This window comes from Crocodylus porosus, unplaced genomic scaffold (genome assembly GCF_001723895.1).
Source record: "Crocodylus porosus isolate Cpor-Errol unplaced genomic scaffold, CroPor_comp1, whole genome shotgun sequence".
Lineage (NCBI taxonomy): Eukaryota > Metazoa > Chordata > Crocodylia > Crocodylidae > Crocodylus > Crocodylus porosus.
This window is the reverse complement of record NW_017728886.1, coordinates 157351671-157369403: the sequence shown is the minus strand read 5'-3', so window position 1 is coordinate 157369403 and position 17733 is coordinate 157351671. Positions and strand designations below refer to the sequence as shown.

At 43.6% G+C, this 17733-nt stretch overlaps 1 protein-coding gene across 4 annotated transcripts in view; it reads left to right on the top strand.

The window, feature by feature from the left end:
- KIF13A (kinesin family member 13A) overlaps nt 1-17733 on the top strand; it is a 196184-nt gene that overhangs the window by 152117 nt on the left and 26334 nt on the right. For 2 of the 4 annotated variants that reach the window (XM_019543823.1, XM_019543809.1), the window contains exons 20-31: nt 229-378; nt 2298-2462; nt 3301-3474; nt 4258-4409; nt 4536-4668; nt 4767-4913; nt 6895-6933; nt 8302-8401; nt 10340-10466; nt 13746-13801; nt 14524-14648; nt 16213-16389. In XM_019543823.1, the coding sequence (XP_019399368.1) occupies nt 229-378; nt 2298-2462; nt 3301-3474; nt 4258-4409; nt 4536-4668; nt 4767-4913; nt 6895-6933; nt 8302-8401; nt 10340-10466; nt 13746-13801; nt 14524-14648; nt 16213-16389 (1545 nt within the window). The remainder of the gene's footprint in view (nt 1-228; nt 379-2297; nt 2463-3300; nt 3475-4257; nt 4410-4535; nt 4669-4766; nt 4914-6894; nt 6934-8301; nt 8402-10339; nt 10467-13745; nt 13802-14523; nt 14649-16212; nt 16390-17733) is intronic. The other 2 variants (XM_019543831.1, XM_019543816.1) reach the window with 1 other exon arrangement.

Below are 17733 nucleotides of genomic sequence, written 5' to 3'. Positions count from 1 at the left end.
TCTGTATGAGAAGAGATGTTATATGATCCCCAGCCCAATATTTTAATTTAGTTTTATAGTGTACTTCTAATCTAAATTTAGCTGTGGTCAATGCAAGATAATAGAAGATGAGGTGATTAAGGGCATAAAGATCACGTGGTTCTTCAGTTTTGTTTTCTGCATAATTTTATCACTCTGTGGTTTGCAGTGTTTAAAGAGTAGCTATTTTTGTGCCTTTTTTAAACACAGATAAGGAAGCTCATTGGTAAAAGAGGTGACCCTTTCTATGAAGCACAAGAAAATCACAACCTAATTGGAGTAGCAAATGTCTTTTTGGAGTGCCTTTTCTATGATGTTAAACTTCAGTATGCTGTGCCAGTCATCAGCCAGCAGGGCGAGGTAAGGCTAAATAACAGTGTAAAGCTGGAGTGTCAAGCTCACCCTGTGCCCTAAGCCAGATCCAGACCACAGGGCTCCTTTGCAAACTGAACCCAGCAGAGGGCAGTGCCAACAGCTGTGTTGGACATAGAGGGAAGAGATGCAGCTGTGGCAAGACTGCTGATGGTCATGGGGCGAGCAAGACTGCCTTGGGGCTCTGGATTATACAACAAGCCATGCCCCTCTTCTGGTAGCTTGGCAGGCTGGATGAAGCAGACCTGCTGTATGCATGCCACTCCTGGTATAATGCATTGATAATGCACAAGTTATTGTTAATGTAAAGCAGCAGTTAGCAACATTTTGGAGCCATGGGCCAGAACAACCCAGCTTGGGTCCAAGGTGGGCTGGTGTTCTGACCCAACCACTGCTATCACCCACCACTGTTTCTCCCTGTCATCACTTCTCCCCAACCACCATCGTTTGTAGCACTGATGTAGCTCCCAACCTTGGCATGGACATAAGCAAAGCCCCTTGCTGCTAAGAGGCTTCCAGAACCATGGTTCCATGGACTGATCCCCATGCCATATGCTTTTTACCCTTAGGGTAAAAGAGTGAGGGTGGATAGAATTTATCACATCTACCTGGATCAAAGACGACCCTGAATTTAAGATGGTCCCCCAATAATTAGATTCTATAAGAGGAAAATTTACAAATTTGCTAAAAACTTTCATGTATAGAATCTAATTATTGGAGGGTTATCTTTAATTCATCCCTCCATTGCTGCAGGGGGTCAGGCAGTGCAGGGGCAGGTGGTATGGAGAGGTCAAGCAGCTTGCTGTCTGCTTGTGCCTTCCCCTCCTACCACTTCTGCCGCCTGCCTGCCCCCCCAGTCTTGGGCCACCCCTTCCCCCTCCGCCTCTGCTTTCCCTCCTCCCCCAACCTGTGTTCCCCACTCCCCCTTCTCCCCCAGCACCTGCTCCCCCTTCCCCCAGCGCCTGCTCTGCTCTTCCTCCTAGCCTCTCCTCCCTGCTGTGGTTATGGTCCTGACTCCAGGTAGGGCTAGAGCCTGAGCCTCAGGAGCTGCTTGCTGCCCCTCCCCCCCATTCTCCATTCTAAGATGAGGGGTTGCCCTCCGTGTTAAATGGGAAAGGACCTCATCTTAGAATCAAGTAGATGTGGTAGTTCCAAGTTTATATTTCTGTTTACTTTGAAACAAATGTATATTGGAGGTAAACAAAACCTTATATTTAAAATATTTTACTTGTACTTCATACAATTTTATGGATAAGGAGAGTTGCTCAGATACTTCAAATGTACAAATAAACACAGGGAGGTAAATTAGCAAGCGAGCAAAAACTACAGGATCAGAGATTAAGTCCCTTGATCCTTATGCACAGATTCCTTTAATTTTAATTAAAGTTATGTAACAGTAATGATCCCCAGTGCCTTTATCTTTGTTTGTGAATTGATTAGTGAAAGACTGAATAATGTGGTAAATATATATTGTTTTCTTCCTTATTCTCTCTTCTTTGCGCTTTTTAATTTTCCTTGTGCCATCGTTCCTTTCTCAGTCAGAAGTTAAAATGATCAAGTTTTAATGTCCTCCCCAACCCTAGCAACCTGAAAGTTATAATATGCCAGTTTCTGTAGCCAATGGCATGCAACAAAGAGCTGGGGCTAAGATCATGTCTGGCCACTTTTCCCTCCCCTGCCTCAATGACCCATGTACCTATTTGCAGCTAGGTTGGCAGCTCTGGTATTGTTGTGATGTGCCTTAATTGGTCTGCCATCAAGTCCTGCATCCATTGGTTAAAGGGGCTATGATATTTCTCCTCTCTCTGTTGTGTCTTTCCCCTTTTCTGTTCTTCCTGAGGTCAGGTGTGCAGTATTTTAACGTTTTTAAAGCCCAGGTACTTCGGCACTTTTCATTTGTGCTTCAGGTTGCAGGACGGTTACATGTAGAAGTGATGCGAGTCACTGGTGTTGTCCCAGAACGGGTGCTGGAAGGAGATGACTCTTCTGAGAACTCCAGTGAAAGCGGAAGCCTGGAAATCATGGATAACAATGGAGATATTATTTGCAGGGCAAAAAAACTCACCTGCAGGGTAAATAGGCCACCATGAGCTAATTAAGAATTAATTTCTTGTCAAACAAATGTGTTGTTACGGTCTTAAGATAAAATATTAAGTTATACAGGATGTGGTTTGCATAGGATTGTGTAGAGAGCAGAAAATGGACTTATGTCCCTTCCACTGCATTAGGTCCAGTTTAGATGGGTAGTGATTGAGTGACTGAATTGAGTAGTTTCATTTCTGTTTCTAGTGAGCTTAGGCCTATCCCAAAAATACTGGCATTACAGCAGCTACTCTTTACAGTTGTAGAGGAGAACAATTCAGACACTGAACCTGCGCTCTCCTGTATCTCTCAGTTTGGGGGTTGGTTTGATCTTGAGACGCTTTCATAACTGTCTAGGCTGCACCTGCTCTGTACCTCCCAATATTAAATTTTGGGAACCTATCATTTCCTGAAGAAAATATGGATGTATAAGTTAGATACGTAAGCATGTAACTATTGTGCCTGGTAGAAATTTTACAGTCTTTGCACTCTCCTATGTCTGAGGAAGGAGCACCTGTGCCTGAAAGCTTGCAAATAAAGACATTTTTTTGGAGCTATCTAGTTGGTCTAATAAAAGATATCACTTCCCCAAGAGTTCTGATTACTTTTGTGTGCAGACCAACACAGCTACAACCTGTATCCCTAACTCTTTGCTGTGTACTCAAATGCATTTCAGCTTTTATATAAACAGAACTGTAGGCTTCCCAAATAGATGCATCCGTAGGTGTCTATGAAAATGTGGTCCTGAATATTATTCTAGCTTAGATATTTAGCTTTTTAAGAGGACATAATCAGACTATTTTGAGTATCTTGTTTTTTCCTGTCCAGGTAAAAATAAAAGAAGCAACTGGGCTGCCGCCAAACCTCTCTAATTTTGTTTTCTGTCAATACACATTCTGGGATCAGTGTGAATCAACAGTAGCAGCACCAGTGGTGGATCCAGAGGTGCCATCACCTCAGACCAAGGATGCTCAGTTTACAGTGACCTTCTCTCATTACAGGGTAATGATTTTATTTTAAAATGGTATGTTTGAGATGAACTGTGTATACAGCTTGATCTTTATTGGGATGTAAACTTTTTTTGGAAGGAAATGCAACTAAATACTCTGTAACATTAAAATGTTACACTTTTAGAAGAGGTCAGATGTCCTTAATTAGCCTGAATCCAAGATGACTGTGACTTTAAGATGACCCTCTCCCCGTAATTAGATTTTAGACATTGAAAATGTATACATTTGTTGTAATTTTCTATATCTAAATCTAATTTTGGAATACCTCCCCTTCCCCCCCCCAACTTGTATTTGAATGTAAGATAAGAGGCTTTCCCCCTGTGTTGGGGGTGGAGGTGGGGCTTGTCTTAGATTTGAGATTTGAATACACATGGTATTGTATATATGCAGTCATTAGTTCCTCACGTTATCATCAGTGGCATGCACAAAACGGTTTTTTTCCTCAAGCAAAAATGTCAGCATTTATAATGAAATCTTGCTGAATATTTGTGCCATTGTGGTAATTTTAAAAAGCATAAATCTAAGACTAGAGAGAGTATGGCAGGGCCCAGTTGAAATGTAATGGTATTAAAATGTTAAAACACATATTTAAGTTACTGATATGACCTCTCGGTTTTTTTCCTGCTTCTTAAGGCCCTACCTATGAATCAGAGACTTGTCAACTTAATCATGTGGGCTCTGCCATGGAAGCAGAGACTTTTCTGCTCCATTTCTAGTTGCAAGCTAACTATAAAGAATTGGTTTCTTAATATAGTTTACTTTTCCCTCTTTCCAGGATTATGTGGTGAATGTTACAGAGGAATTTCTGGAGTTCATTTCAGAAGGAGCTCTTGCTATTGAGGTGTGGGGACACAGGTGTTCTGGTAATGGCCACTCTGTTTGGGAGGTTGATTCTCTTCATGCTAAAACAAGGACACTGAGAGACAGGTATGGGAAAAAATAAACAAGGAATGTTTCCAAAGAAAGGGATTGCAGTACTTTAAATGTTACAACTGATTGTACTCCTGTTGTCCTTAATTAAAGGCAACACATATTTGGGGGCTGTTTTTCTAGGTGGAATGAAGTAACTCGCAGAATAGAAATGTGGATTTCCATTCAAGAACTGAATGAAATGGGGGAATATACTGCAGTTGAACTCCATCAGGCAAAGGATGTAAATACTGGAGGAGTTTTCCAGCTTAGGCAGGTACTGAGTTTTTTTCCTGTCCTGTTAAATTTAATTGTGTTAATCCTTAAATTTGCTCTTAATTTCTCTCTCTTTGGTTCTCCTGGTCACTTGTTTAGGGCCATTCTCGTAGAGTTCAGGTGACAGTGAAGCCTGTACAGCACTCAGGAACACTGCCTCTCATGGTGGAAGCTATTCTTTCTGTCTCAATAGGCTGTGTGACTGCCAGATCAACCAAACTACAAAGGGGTTTGGACAGCTATCAGGTAGGATAATTGCATAATATCATTATAGGCTATTACAATCATTTGCTTTGATGTTTTAGAATCCTGCTAACATAGTTCAAGGTAAAAAATCAAAATGGGGCCCCAACTTTTTAATAATAGTACATCCATACACATGTGTTAATGTAGCCCTCTCTTTTTTTAAGTTAGCACAGGCTTGGAAGGTGGTGGGGGGAGGGTTGGGGGTGAAGAAAGAGAGAGAGAGATGGGCTTATGAGCTCAAATTTGTTTCTGCTGAAGCCAGAAACAAAATCGCTAATGACATCATTTAGAGTAGACTTTGGTCCAGAAATAAATATATGCACAAACATTAATATCTCTATCAGGATGCTGTCAGGACACTTTAAATTGTTTGGTTGATTGCATTTGCTAATACTGATTTGCTAATACAGTAAAATACTCAGTCATAATATTACACCTTAAAGCCCTGCTCACTATTTTGTACGTTGATCATTTTCTGGGAATCCTATCCCTTAACTAAACTGTTACCTCTATTCCTGTTTAATCTTACCTGTTGTCTATTTAGAAAGTCATTGACATCTTCTCTGTTTTGATAACTTGTGCAGCATTTTTTTTAAGAATACAACAGAATTGTATGACTTTATGTTGGACAGCAATGACTCTAAAAGGAACTGTGGGATATAGCAGGCAGGCATCTGAACATAAACTTAGTGCAAATCTGGGGGAGCTGAAAGGCTAATGAAATCCTTGAATATACCCAGGAGAGTAAGACTAGGGAAGTAATTTTTACCTCTGTGAACAGGAATGGTGAGGTTGATACTAGAGTACTGTGCACAGTTCTTTTATCATATTTATTTAGAAAAGATGCTCACAAATTGGAAAAGGTGAAGAAAAAAGCCACAAAAATTATTTAAAGGCTGGATAAAAGTCTTAAAGTTAAAAGCAATGTTTGCCATCTATTTAGTTTATCAAAAAGAAAAGCCTGAGAGGTGACTTAATTAGTATCAAGGAACCATAATGGGGAGAAGGTACTAGTTACTAAATGTTGTTTTTTACTAGCGGAGAGATGTAACAATAACCAGTGTTTAGAAGCTAAAGCCAAACAACTTCAATTTGAAAGTAATGGACACATTTTTAATAACAAAGATGATTTATCATTTGGACAGGCCAACAAGAGAAGTAGCAGATTCTCTGTCTTTTGATGGCTTCAGAACTGAACTTTGTGAACGTTATGCGTTCGTTTAGACCAGTGGTTCTCAACCTCCAATCTACAGGCTGAATCAAGCCCACTGAGCTGTCATTTGGCCTGATGGGCTCCCCAAAGATCCAGAAATTTTGCAGTGGAAGACCTGTGGGGAGCCCTGCAGGTCAGATGAGACAGCCACGCGTGCTGGATTGTACCAGTTTGTGGGGTCACTCCAGCCAGATTCAATTTTTTGGGCCAGGCCACGAAGCTGCATCGCATGCATGAACTAGCCCCACATACTGACTTTATGCTGAATCTAGTTCACAAACCAACACTCTCTCTCTTCAGAATCCAGCCTATGGATTGGTCCCGCACTGCTCATCCAGCCCATGGGGTCAAGCATCGCTAGTTTAGACCAGCACAGTTATGGGTTTTGACAGAGGTAACCAGGTGAAATTTAAAGGCCTGTGATATACAGGGCCTCAGACGAGATGAATTTGTCCTTCTTTTGTTTTGAGTCTACAACTTAAAAAAAGATACACTAGTTACAAAAATTAAACTGGGTTGTTAAAACCAAGAAATGAACTTTTGAGAAGTATTTTTTATTAAACCAGAATTCAAAAATCAACCAGACAGCCAAAAAATCTGTATTGAAAAATTTGACTAGTTAAATTTCATAAAAGCATTTACACTTGTACCAGTTTGATTTGGGTTTTTTATCTATTTATTTGGATGTGTGTTTTATTTGGATGTGTGCTGTTATATCAAGAAAATGCATGTTCTTTGTGTTTTACAAAATTTATTTTCTCCTACCAGAAAGATGATGATGATGATGGTGATATGGATAGTTATCAGGTATTGCTGCTGTTGCTGTCAATCCTATGGCATGGGGCACAGCTAATGCTAATAGCCAGCAACTTTAAAGTGGATAAGCATATTGAAGCAAGCAAAAGCAGCTTTGAAATACATTCTGTGCATTCAGGGGCTATCTGGGCTGTATAAACTTTGCCATTTCAATTTATTTTATAATTTACTTTCTATTCCTACACTGCACTTCTCTTTGGTATTCAGCGATCAGATCTTCTAAATGCCTACATGAGATGCTTTGAACAATTAAGCATAACTAACAATATGGGAGTGATTATGCAGATCCTAATACACGTATTATAATAAAAATGTCCAACCTGCATTAACACTTGCCATCTAGAATGTATCAGTTTTTTTCTAAAGAGAAAACTTCTTGTCTTCTTCAAATGTATAATTGTTTGAAATAGTAATGCAAAGAGTGAAGGTGAAATATGCATGTGCTTTAAATAATATAATAAGAAGTTATTTTTCTACAATGCAACACATGGTATGCTGCAGTTAATTTTAGTAGCTTTAGAGAAATTAAAATTTTGAAAGCTAAAATATATATAACTGAAATATAATATTTAAAAAATATGGGGGGGGAAATGGCTTACTTTCAAGTAGTGTGTTTCCCCATTGTAAGACATTTTGGATTTTGTGGTTTGAAAGCAGTAAAACCACCTTAGATGTAAACATTAACATCCTTGAGTTTTACTATACTAGGTTTTACAGTTTTACTATGCTAGGTTTTACAATAGTCTCAGTAATAACAGCTCAGGTACTAACTTCCTGCAGGCTGTTTATATGCTTCCTGACAATGCAAATCAGAGAGCAGAATGGACCAAACTTTCTTGTGATGTCATAAAGCATGATTGCATGATGGGTTTTGTTTGCATGAAGAATTAAATGCTCTGATGGCAGCTCTTAGTAATGGAATTCTGTGAAGATTTAAGGGTATACAGGCCTGTCTAATCTTGTAGGAGAAAAACATGGCCACTGTACAATACCTGTTTTTACCCATTCCATTCCATATGCTATTAAACAGTTTCAGTGTCTCTTGGATGGTCTTAATGTATTTTTGTGGAAATCACAAATTCTGTAGAAGGACAGCCGAAAAATGTTGATAATTTATACAGCTGCTGGTATCATGTCACCTTTTCTTTTGGAATCTCAAACTTGAAAGTGAATGAGGTTTCATTCCTGGGCAGTATACTGCTTAATCAGCGTGCATGCTATAAATGAAACTTTCCTGCCTGTTAATCACGCAAAACTGTTCAATAGCATTTCTGAAAATGTTATAATTAAATTAGTTGTCCTTCCTTTGGTTTGATACTACATGTTGAACAGAAAAATGTTTTTCTGACCCCGCATTAGGAAGAAGATTTAAACTGCGTGCGAGAAAGATGGTCTGAAGCACTTATAAAACGCAGAGAATACTTAGATGAACAGATTCAGAAGATCAGCAATAAGCAAGGTGGGTCTCACTTCAGACATAAATTATCTTCTTCAAGCATTTTGTTCTTTTGACCAACCGGTATACTTTCACTTAATGTCACAGCTTAATATTGTGAGCTTTTTGGAACAAACTTGCCTCCATGTCTCTGGGCCATGTTGAGCATGTTATCTAGAATACAAGGAGCAGCCCCCAAAATTAGTGGAAAACAACAAAGTGCCTGTGTTGTTAGAGTTAGATGTATGCAATAGCTGTTTGGATTGTCATTGTCACAAGCCAATGCAGTAGGAATACTATAACTCAGGGGCGGGCAGTTATTTTGGTTGGAAGGCCACCTACCCAGTTTTTGCAGGCTGTCTAGGGCTGCATGGGTAGCCCCACCCCTTGACAGGTGCCCTGTCCCCTGATCACCATCTTGGGACCAATGTCCCCGGGGCCAGCACTGGTGGCACCCAAAGTGGGGCACAGGCTGGCAGGGGTCTGTGGAGCTGGGCTGGGCTACACCAGCAGAGAGAGGGGGGAGCTGGCCCAGCTCCATAGAGCTCCTGCCAGCTGGGACCCCATGCTCCTGCTACCCTGCTCTGGGCCCCGCTGGCACTAGCCCCGGGACACCAGTGCGGGCCCTGTGCTCCCACTGGCTTCCACACCTGCTCACTCCCAGTACCCCCCAGTCCCGCAGTACAGGCAGGAGGCAGTGCACAGCCCTGACTCCTCCTCGTCGGCAGGGAAGAAACTGGTGCTGAGCACGGGGAAAAGTGGCCCCTTGCCTGCCCTGTGGCCAGCACTCCCTGCTGCAGGCACTCGCAGCCCATGAGGGGCTGTCTGAAACAGGCACAGGCTGCAAGTGGCTACAGTGTGGCGCACTGACCATGGGGTAAGTGAAGGACTGCTTTTCCCTGTGCTCAGCACCAGCTTGTAACCTGCCTCCGCTGCCAGCCTGGGCCCCACTGGCTCCGGGGCTCATCCGTTGGGGCTGTGTGCGGCAGCTTGCCGCAAAGTGCAATGTTGGCTGCTGCTGCCTGCCTGGAGCTCGCTCACAGGGCAGCCCACAGGTGACAGTGGCAAAGACTGCCGGCTGTGGTAACCAGGAGGGGCTGCAGCTGCTGCCATGGCACAGCCCCGACGGGTGAGCCTGGAGCTGGCGCGGGGCCCAGGCTGCCAGTGGAGCCAGGTTACAAGCTGGTACTGAGTGGGGGGGAAGCAGCCCCTCACCCACCCTCCGCCTGACACCCTGCACTGCAGCTGCTCGCAGCCCACATGAAGCTGCCTGTGCCTGCTCCAGACAGCCCCATGCAGGCTGTGAGCGGCTGCAGCAGGGAGCACTGGCTACGGGGCAGGGTAGGGGCCGTTTTCCTCCATGGAGGGAAGGAGCCCGGGGAAAAACGGCCCCTCACCCACCCCATGGCTGGCGCTCCCTGCTGCAGCCACTCGCAGCCCACACGGGGCTGTCCGGAGCAGGCACAGGCAGCCCCACACAGGCTGAGTGACTACAGTATGGGGCATCGGGCACAGAGTGGGTGCGGGGGCACCTTTCCCTTCCCGCGCTCAGCTTTTCCCTGGGCCACTTTTCCCCAGGCTCCTTCCCTGCCCAGGTCCTCCCCTGCCCTTCCTTGCCCTTCCTTTCCCCCTTACCTGCAGTTCTGGCTTGGGGCAGCCACCTAGTCCCAGACCAGAAGCCCCAGCTGGGGCCTCTGGCTGGGGGGGGGGGCCCTGCTGTTGTGGGAGCCTGCCAGGCTTCCCCTGGGTCCTACTGCCCTTGGCTCCTGTCATTTTTGACAGGAACCAAGGGCAGATAAATACTAATTTTCTAAATTTTTTAGGGGCCCCGCAGGTCAGATGCAGCCCACAGGCCATATTTTGCCCACCCCTGCTATAACTGGATAACTATAATCTTGTAACTGGGAAATGTATGCAAACATAGTGTAGGGCATACATTGAGTATTATCTCTTTCACTGCAGAGAAAACAGAGGATGATCTGGAACGGGAAGCACGGCTAGTAGAACAGTGGGTAGGACTGACTGAAGAAAGGAATGCAGTGTTTGTCCCAGCGCCAGGCAGTGGTATTCCTGGTGCACCTGCAAACTGGTATGTGCACAGTATTCAGTAAGACACCCTGGACATTTAGCTTCTTGTATGTGAGCATTGCAAACTGGGCAATGAGATCTTGGGGCCCGGTTCACTTCTGTGTATATTTTTCAGTGTTATGCTATTTTGTGGTTAAGCTGGAAGAACTCCTGTTGGGCCCTGAATCCGTAATATCCTAGTCCAGTAATTCTCAACCCTGGGATGCTTTCAGGTCCTTTTAAGGGTGCCATTGGATGCTGTGCAATATTAGCACTGTTAGGCATGCAAATACTGGCACACAATTCACAAGACAAACCCAGAGATTTCTAGTAGTAGCGCACAATGTGAAAAAAAAACATTCTGACCTGTCATGGTCTTTCTGAGTTCTTTGCAGCAGAAAAGTGACTGTGTTATTTTTCCATAGTTAAAAAAGAGTGAAAGCTACAAGCTGGCATTTTCTACAGGTGCCTGGCATCTAATGAGCGCTTCCTTGATTCTTAAAAGGTTGAGAACCACTGTTCTAGGAGGGGATATATTATTCCGCCAGCTAAATCCTGTTTCACTTTCATGTACATATTTGACACATATGTAGCCATGTAGTGTCAGGTTTTGGCATTTACACACAGTCTTGATTCTGTTTCCACCTATGGTAGAATAGGATTGTCTACTCATTGTTGGGGCGTACTTATGTGAGTGGGGGGACAGAGACATGACAATGTGGCTGGGTGCCTGGGGTACTTAACCCATGCAGGGGCAGCAGTGACTTCCTGCTGCTGCTTACATGATTGTATGATTGTGGTAGCAGCTGATTTTTTCCATCCATCCCCAACAAGTCAGTGCCTGGGGCCTTGCTCTAGTGATGTCACTGGGGGCAGAAGGGCCCTCATCACTTTTTAGCCCAAGAACCAAGGTTAAGGCAAGGGTGTCAAACATGCAGCCTGTGGAATTGTTTGAAGTGCAGCAGAACAAAGTCAGGTACCTGGACCCCAGTAGACATGACTATCAGCAGCAGACCCCCATCTTCATGCCTCTGCCTAGTCAGAGCTCCTCATTGTAAAATCATAGAAAGTTAGGGTTGGAAGAGACCTCAGGAGGTCATCTAGTCCAACCCCCAGCTCAGACCAGGGCCAATCGTCCCCCCCATCCCAGCACCTGTGCAGCAGCTGCCCCCGGCACGGGACCAGCACAGCTCAGCAGGGCCCTACTCGCTGTCTGGGAGCTTGAGCAGCTCCACATGTCAACTGGAACTCCCTGTTCAATTCTCCAGCTCTCTGATTGTTCCCCCAGCTCTTTCTGAGGAGCGCGGCCTCCGGATCTGCTTGTGGGGTTTCAGGAGGTTGCTGCTGCCAGCTGGGGAAATAACCCAGGAGCCACTGCCATCACCAGCTGGCAGCAGAAGACTGCTGTCATCCCGCATCATCCAGGGGCTGCACCCCCCAGGAAGAACTGGGGGAAAGATTTGGGGACCTGAACATTCCCTCAGCCCCTGGTTTGATTCCCCAGCCCCCTGGTTCAAGTTTCCTGGGAGCTGGGGAGGCTCCATGTGTCAGCTGGAGCCCAGTAGCACTCAGCCTCAGCAGCCCCAGCTCCTGGACAGTGTGCAGCGCCCTGCTGAGCCACATTGTACCCATCCATGCTATGTGGGTGCCGGGGGGGGGGGATCCCTGCTGCCTCCCACTATCCCACATTGTGCAGGGGTGCTCTATCCTGTGTGTCTGGAGGCCCCAAAGCCACTGTTGCAGCTGGTGAGTGCAGGGCATTTAAAGTTTTTGGGTTTTTTTAAGTACTGGGACTAGGCTGGGGCTGGGCGGGGGATGGAGCCAGACAGGGCAGCCAGGGGGGCTTCCCCCACGGCTCCCCCAACCCAAAGAGAGGCAGGCACAGCCGGAGGAGCCATGGGAGACCCTGCAGCCGCCTGGCTGTGCCTGCCTCTCCCTGGCCTATCTGAATCTCCAAATCTCTCTGAATCAGCGCCGAATATTCCAAAGCTGATTCAGCCAAATCGATTCAGGACAGTGATCCGAACCTCCAAATCAAATCACTGTTTTCTGAATCCATGTCTGAATCAAATGCTTCCCTATTCACACACACCTAGCATTTAGGCACGTGAGGGTGAAATAGGGTTGAGCCTTTCCTGCTTGATACTGTGCTGGTTATGTTTACTTCTAAAAACAAAACTACATATGAGATTTCTTCTCTGAGGACAAAGAACCATATCAAAGCTTATTTGCATGCAGTTCAATTAAACTAACTAAAATAGAGCACCGTATATTAGTTCAAAATCTAAACAAAGAACTTCTTAGCTAATTTGTTAAGACTCTTCAGTAGTAAATATATAGTACAGTTTGAATGGGCACCTTAAGTCCTTATTTTCACACGCCTGTAATTCCAAAAAAACCTCCAAACCCTATCATTTTTAATTTTTAATTTATATTTTTTACTCATAGATGAATTAAAGAGAACTCAGTAAAATTCCACTTTTTTTTAAAAAAAAGTTCAGACGAACCTGAAAAGAATGTGTTCTCTTCTCCACTCATAGTTCAGTTACCCTTATTTTTATTCAACTAACAAAACATGGCTTTCGAAAGATTCAGATGCAGCTTATATGAAAGAACTATGCGCACTTCTGTTAAATTTGGAAAAATGTGGTTGAAATGAAGCTGTAATTGACTGGAAGCATGTAGCTTGCAAGGATTCATCCTTTTGCTAGTATGGGGACACAAAAGATGTCTGAGGAGATTTTTTTCCCCCATCTCTAATTTCTAGGTTTATTTGATTTTTTTTGCCCATCTCCTTCCTCGCTTAAATAGTGCATGCCATTTAGCCTGACATATGCACATTGAATGCTGTGGCACTTATTTCAGTGATGAGTTGCATACGTATCAAAGGCTACTAACTCAGGCATATTAGACAGTTAAATAAACAGTATTTTAGTTGCATGTGCTCTGACCTGACCTTTTCTTAAATGATTGAGTTACTTCAATGTACAAAAAGGCATACTAGAGCAGTGCATAAAACAGGATACTTGAAGGTGTGGTTGCCATACTGATTGATGTGCTGCATCATATGAACTGAGTTTTATCTTAAACTATGATGGTTAGCTGCATATATAGGGATACAAAATAATGTGTGCACAAAGTGGGTTAATTATTAAATCAGCGGGAACTATAATTTTGAGTATCCTAATCAGTTCTGCTGTAGTTTAATTTTCCACAAAAGTTTGGGCGTTTTTAAATCCTTCATGGATGGCTGTTTGTGCAGGTTAGCTTCCATACTAATAGCATCTTGTTTTTCTTTTAGGATTCCACCTCCAGGAATGGAAACTCACATACCTGTCCTTTTTCTTGATTTGAATGGTAGGTTGTAGCTGCAAGTTAAAAAACTTGTACTTCATAATAGAATTCAGATCAATAAATAAATAAGCATTCTATGGATGCTGTGGGAGTCAGGGAAAACTGAAAATGAATCATGCTATCAGCTTGCTCTCTGATAAAGCTTTTCTAAAATCTTTTCCCCCTCTGTATTTCCTAGCTGAAATTTGTTTTATATCAAAGCTCTTTGTACAGTTAGTAGATAGGAGATGAAATATGATACTTAAGTTGAACTGCCCGATCTAATAAATTACCACAAAACTTGTTCAGTTAAGACCCTTCTATAGCCTGATCTATTAAACCAAAATGTCCATATTTCATAGAATTCCAGTTTTGGTATAAATGCCCCTTTACTTAAGCAAGGGTTTTGCAAAGAAATTTGCTTGTTAGAATGTATTGCTAGCAGCAGAATTTGTCAAAGCTTGCCGTGCACAATAAAGTAAAGGCATCTCTAGAAATACAGTGTGAAATTCTGCTTGAATTAAAAGTAAGAGTGAATGTATGGTCTCAACTTTAGCATGGGCCTTGTGTGTGCTGACAACCTAAACAAATTATTGCATGTGGTTATGTTTATCCAAGACTAACTCTTAGATGAAATATAGACAACATGATATAGTAACTGGTGTCTTATGATTCACACTTCTATGAATTCATATTTCTTGATGTAGAATGTTTTTCATTCTCTCTTTGTGTTCATTTGATTGTAGCTGATGACCTCACTGCCAATGAACAGCTTATCGGTCCTCATGCATCAGGAGTGAACTCAATATTACCAAAGGAGCATGGGAGTCAGTTCTTCTACTTGCCCATCATAAAACACAGTGATGATGAGGTAATTTACTAGCAAGCTGCCTCTGGCAGTTGTGACTTGCATTAATAATATTTTTCTTATTTTGTCCTTTATGTATTTAATGCTCGTCGATGGTTATAGATATTGCTAGTGTTATATCTAGTGGTGGGGAGTGTTTGTTGAAACTTCAGGCCAAGCATGTTACTAACCATATATAGGCAACTCTTTATAGTTCTGCCTACTTGAACTTGTTGTAGAAATAGAGTTTCTAATAAGTTTAGTTTCTGGTAATTGCAGTCAGTTTCTTTATGTACTTCCAGTTGGATGGAATATTCTTTGTTTCCTGTTTTAAACTGTTTAATTGTGATAGGCGATATTAAACACCAGCCCATTTTGGAGCTTTCAGTGATAGATGTGCATCAGGGGTGTCAAACTCATTTGGCCTGTTGAGCAGATGAGTGGTGAGGGTCTGAATCATTCCCCCTCCCCCCACATGCTGGATCTGCTGCACTTGGTGCCTGTTTGAGCTGCTTTGGGACATGTGATGCACATGCCAGCCACCCTAGGAGCTGTGATGCATAAATGCTGTAGGTGCTGTGTGCAGTGCACATCCCAGACTGGCTGGAGTGGGCACCATATGTAGTATGTGTCCTGGAGCAGCTGGAATAGGCACCATGTGCAGCAGAGATCCCAGATTGGCTAGAAAGCGTGCTGTGTGCAGTTCAGTCAGTCCGGCCAGAGCGAGCACCATGTGCGATATGTGGTGTTTACCCCAGCTGGGCTGTGCTACATGTGGCTCCCATTCTGGGCTCTGTGCTGCCCATGGCACTCCCCAGCTGGCTGCCATGTGTGGCACAGATCCCCGAGCTGCTAGAATGAACATCACATGTGGCATGCATCTCAGGCCTTGCCTTGAGGCTGAGGAGGTGCATGTGTATCAACTCGGACCCAAAACTGGCACTGGGGCCAGATGACGGAACTCCGCAGGCCAGCCATATCTTTGATGCCCATGATATACATGATTTGTTCAATTTTAAGGTGACCTGCAAAGGATGAGGAAAAAATTAGGACTTGTACTTTCCCCGCTGCTGAGTCTCAAAAACAGAAAGTATGAATGACTTGAGTGGGTGCAGAGGTGTCTTTGGAAGAAACAAGGAGGGCATTCTTCAACAAATGGGAATAGAACTACTTTGCAAAGGCTTTGTGTGCCCCCTACTGGGGTTCAGTCCTTTCACTGATTTCAGTGATCTTTGCATCATTCAGTTCCAAGTGGGGAGTGACCAGAGAACTCACATAGGGCCTGCACTGGAGGGTCTTTGCCTTTAGGTTTATATCTTCCTTTAACTTCCTTCACCAAAGATTGCATGGTCTGGCTCTGACAGCTACCCCACAGTTCTTGAGGAATTGGAGATTAGTTCCATTGCGGAATTGCCTACTCTGGGGACAGGATTTGTCCCATGAGTGTCAACTCCAGTTCTGTATCTTTTATGGATGAAAATTTTAATTCTTAATAAATTATTGCAAATCTTAAATTTTAATGGACTAATTTAAACTTGTTGGTTTCATTTTCTGCCCTCTTTCCAACTACCACGCTTAACCTATTTAGGTTTCAGCCACTGCTGCATGGGACCCCTCCGTTCATGATTCAGTGCATTTGAACAGGGTAACCCCACAAAACGAGAGGATTTACTTAATCGTGAAGATCACCGTGCAACTCAGTCACCCTGCTGCAATGGAACTGGTGTTACGTAAAAGGATTGCAGCCAATATTTACAACAAGCAGGTGATATGTTTACATATAACTTACAGCTTTTGATTCTATTGATGTCTCGTTCTAGCCTGGTTACAAATTGAGTCTCCACTGTAGTTAAGAAAGAGAAATGAGAAATCAGTCAATGGCATTAAACAGTGTACTTAAGAAATCCTCTTCTGAGCTATCATCTCCAACCTAGTTTGGTTCAAATGGTATCAGATACTGATGTTACAAGAAAACAGTTTTCATCTTCCTGCCTCCACGGTACAACAAAGCTGTCCAGATGGCAGCCTGCAGGCCACATGTGGCCCTCAAGGGGTTAATCTGCAGCCCCAGGGCTGTCACGTGGCAACTGCTCCCCTTGTTGCTCTGGCTGCTACTGCTTCTACAGCCAGGTTCTCCTGACTTCCCCTCCTCTCCTGACTTCTGCGTTTGCCTCAGGAGACAGAGGGCACACAACCTGTGGCACTGAGGGAACAGGGGAGCCTGCAGCTGAAGAGTGGAGCTGGGGGTGCGGGAGGAGCCCACCCATATGTGCTATACACCTGTGAGGGACAGGGGATGCCCTGCATGTGTAGTCTAGAGGTGGTGGGGGTTTTGGCATAGGGACTGGTGGCTCACACTAGTGCAGCCTCCAGGGCTTGTGGCCCCTGCTAAAGCAGCTCATGTGACATGCAGTCCCCCAGCTGCTTTGAGGTTGGACAGCCCTCCTATACGACAACATATTCACTCCTTTGGAGAAATCTGCAATACATTATCTAAACTGGGTTCACTGCGTAGTATCAACCAGCTGGGTTTTTTTTTTTTAACTGTTTACTCCAGGAGCGGTCTTTTTCTGTGTATTAAATTTAAACACAGTATGTTGTTGTCTTCCTTTTCTCTCAGCCCCTTCCAGTGTCTCAGACAGACTTGAGTTTTCTTCTTCCTCCTGCTCGCTAAGCCCCACTAAGCACATTTTTCTTCCAGTCATAGAAATTGGGTACCAGGGTTTTGCTGCTCATGTACCAAGCAGTGAGATGCATTCTGAATTTAGTGAAAAATGCCTTCCTTTTAAAAGACCATGAGCATGAGAAGTTCAAACTCCTTGGCTTTTTGTGCTGCAAGAGAAAAACTGCCCAGGGACTATATTCTAATTCCATCTTTTTTTGCTTGGTTATCATTGGTTTTGAGCTTCATTAATCTACAGTGTTATAGTAAGTGGAGAAGATCACAGAATACAGTAAAAGAATTAACTATTTGATGGGCTGAAAACATACCAATAGTGAATGTTATGGTTGCTATATGAATTAAGTGGGGAGTCGAAATTGTATTTATATTTTATTATCATCATACAGCTGTAATCAGATATTGTCTAGCCCAGGGGCGGGCAATTAT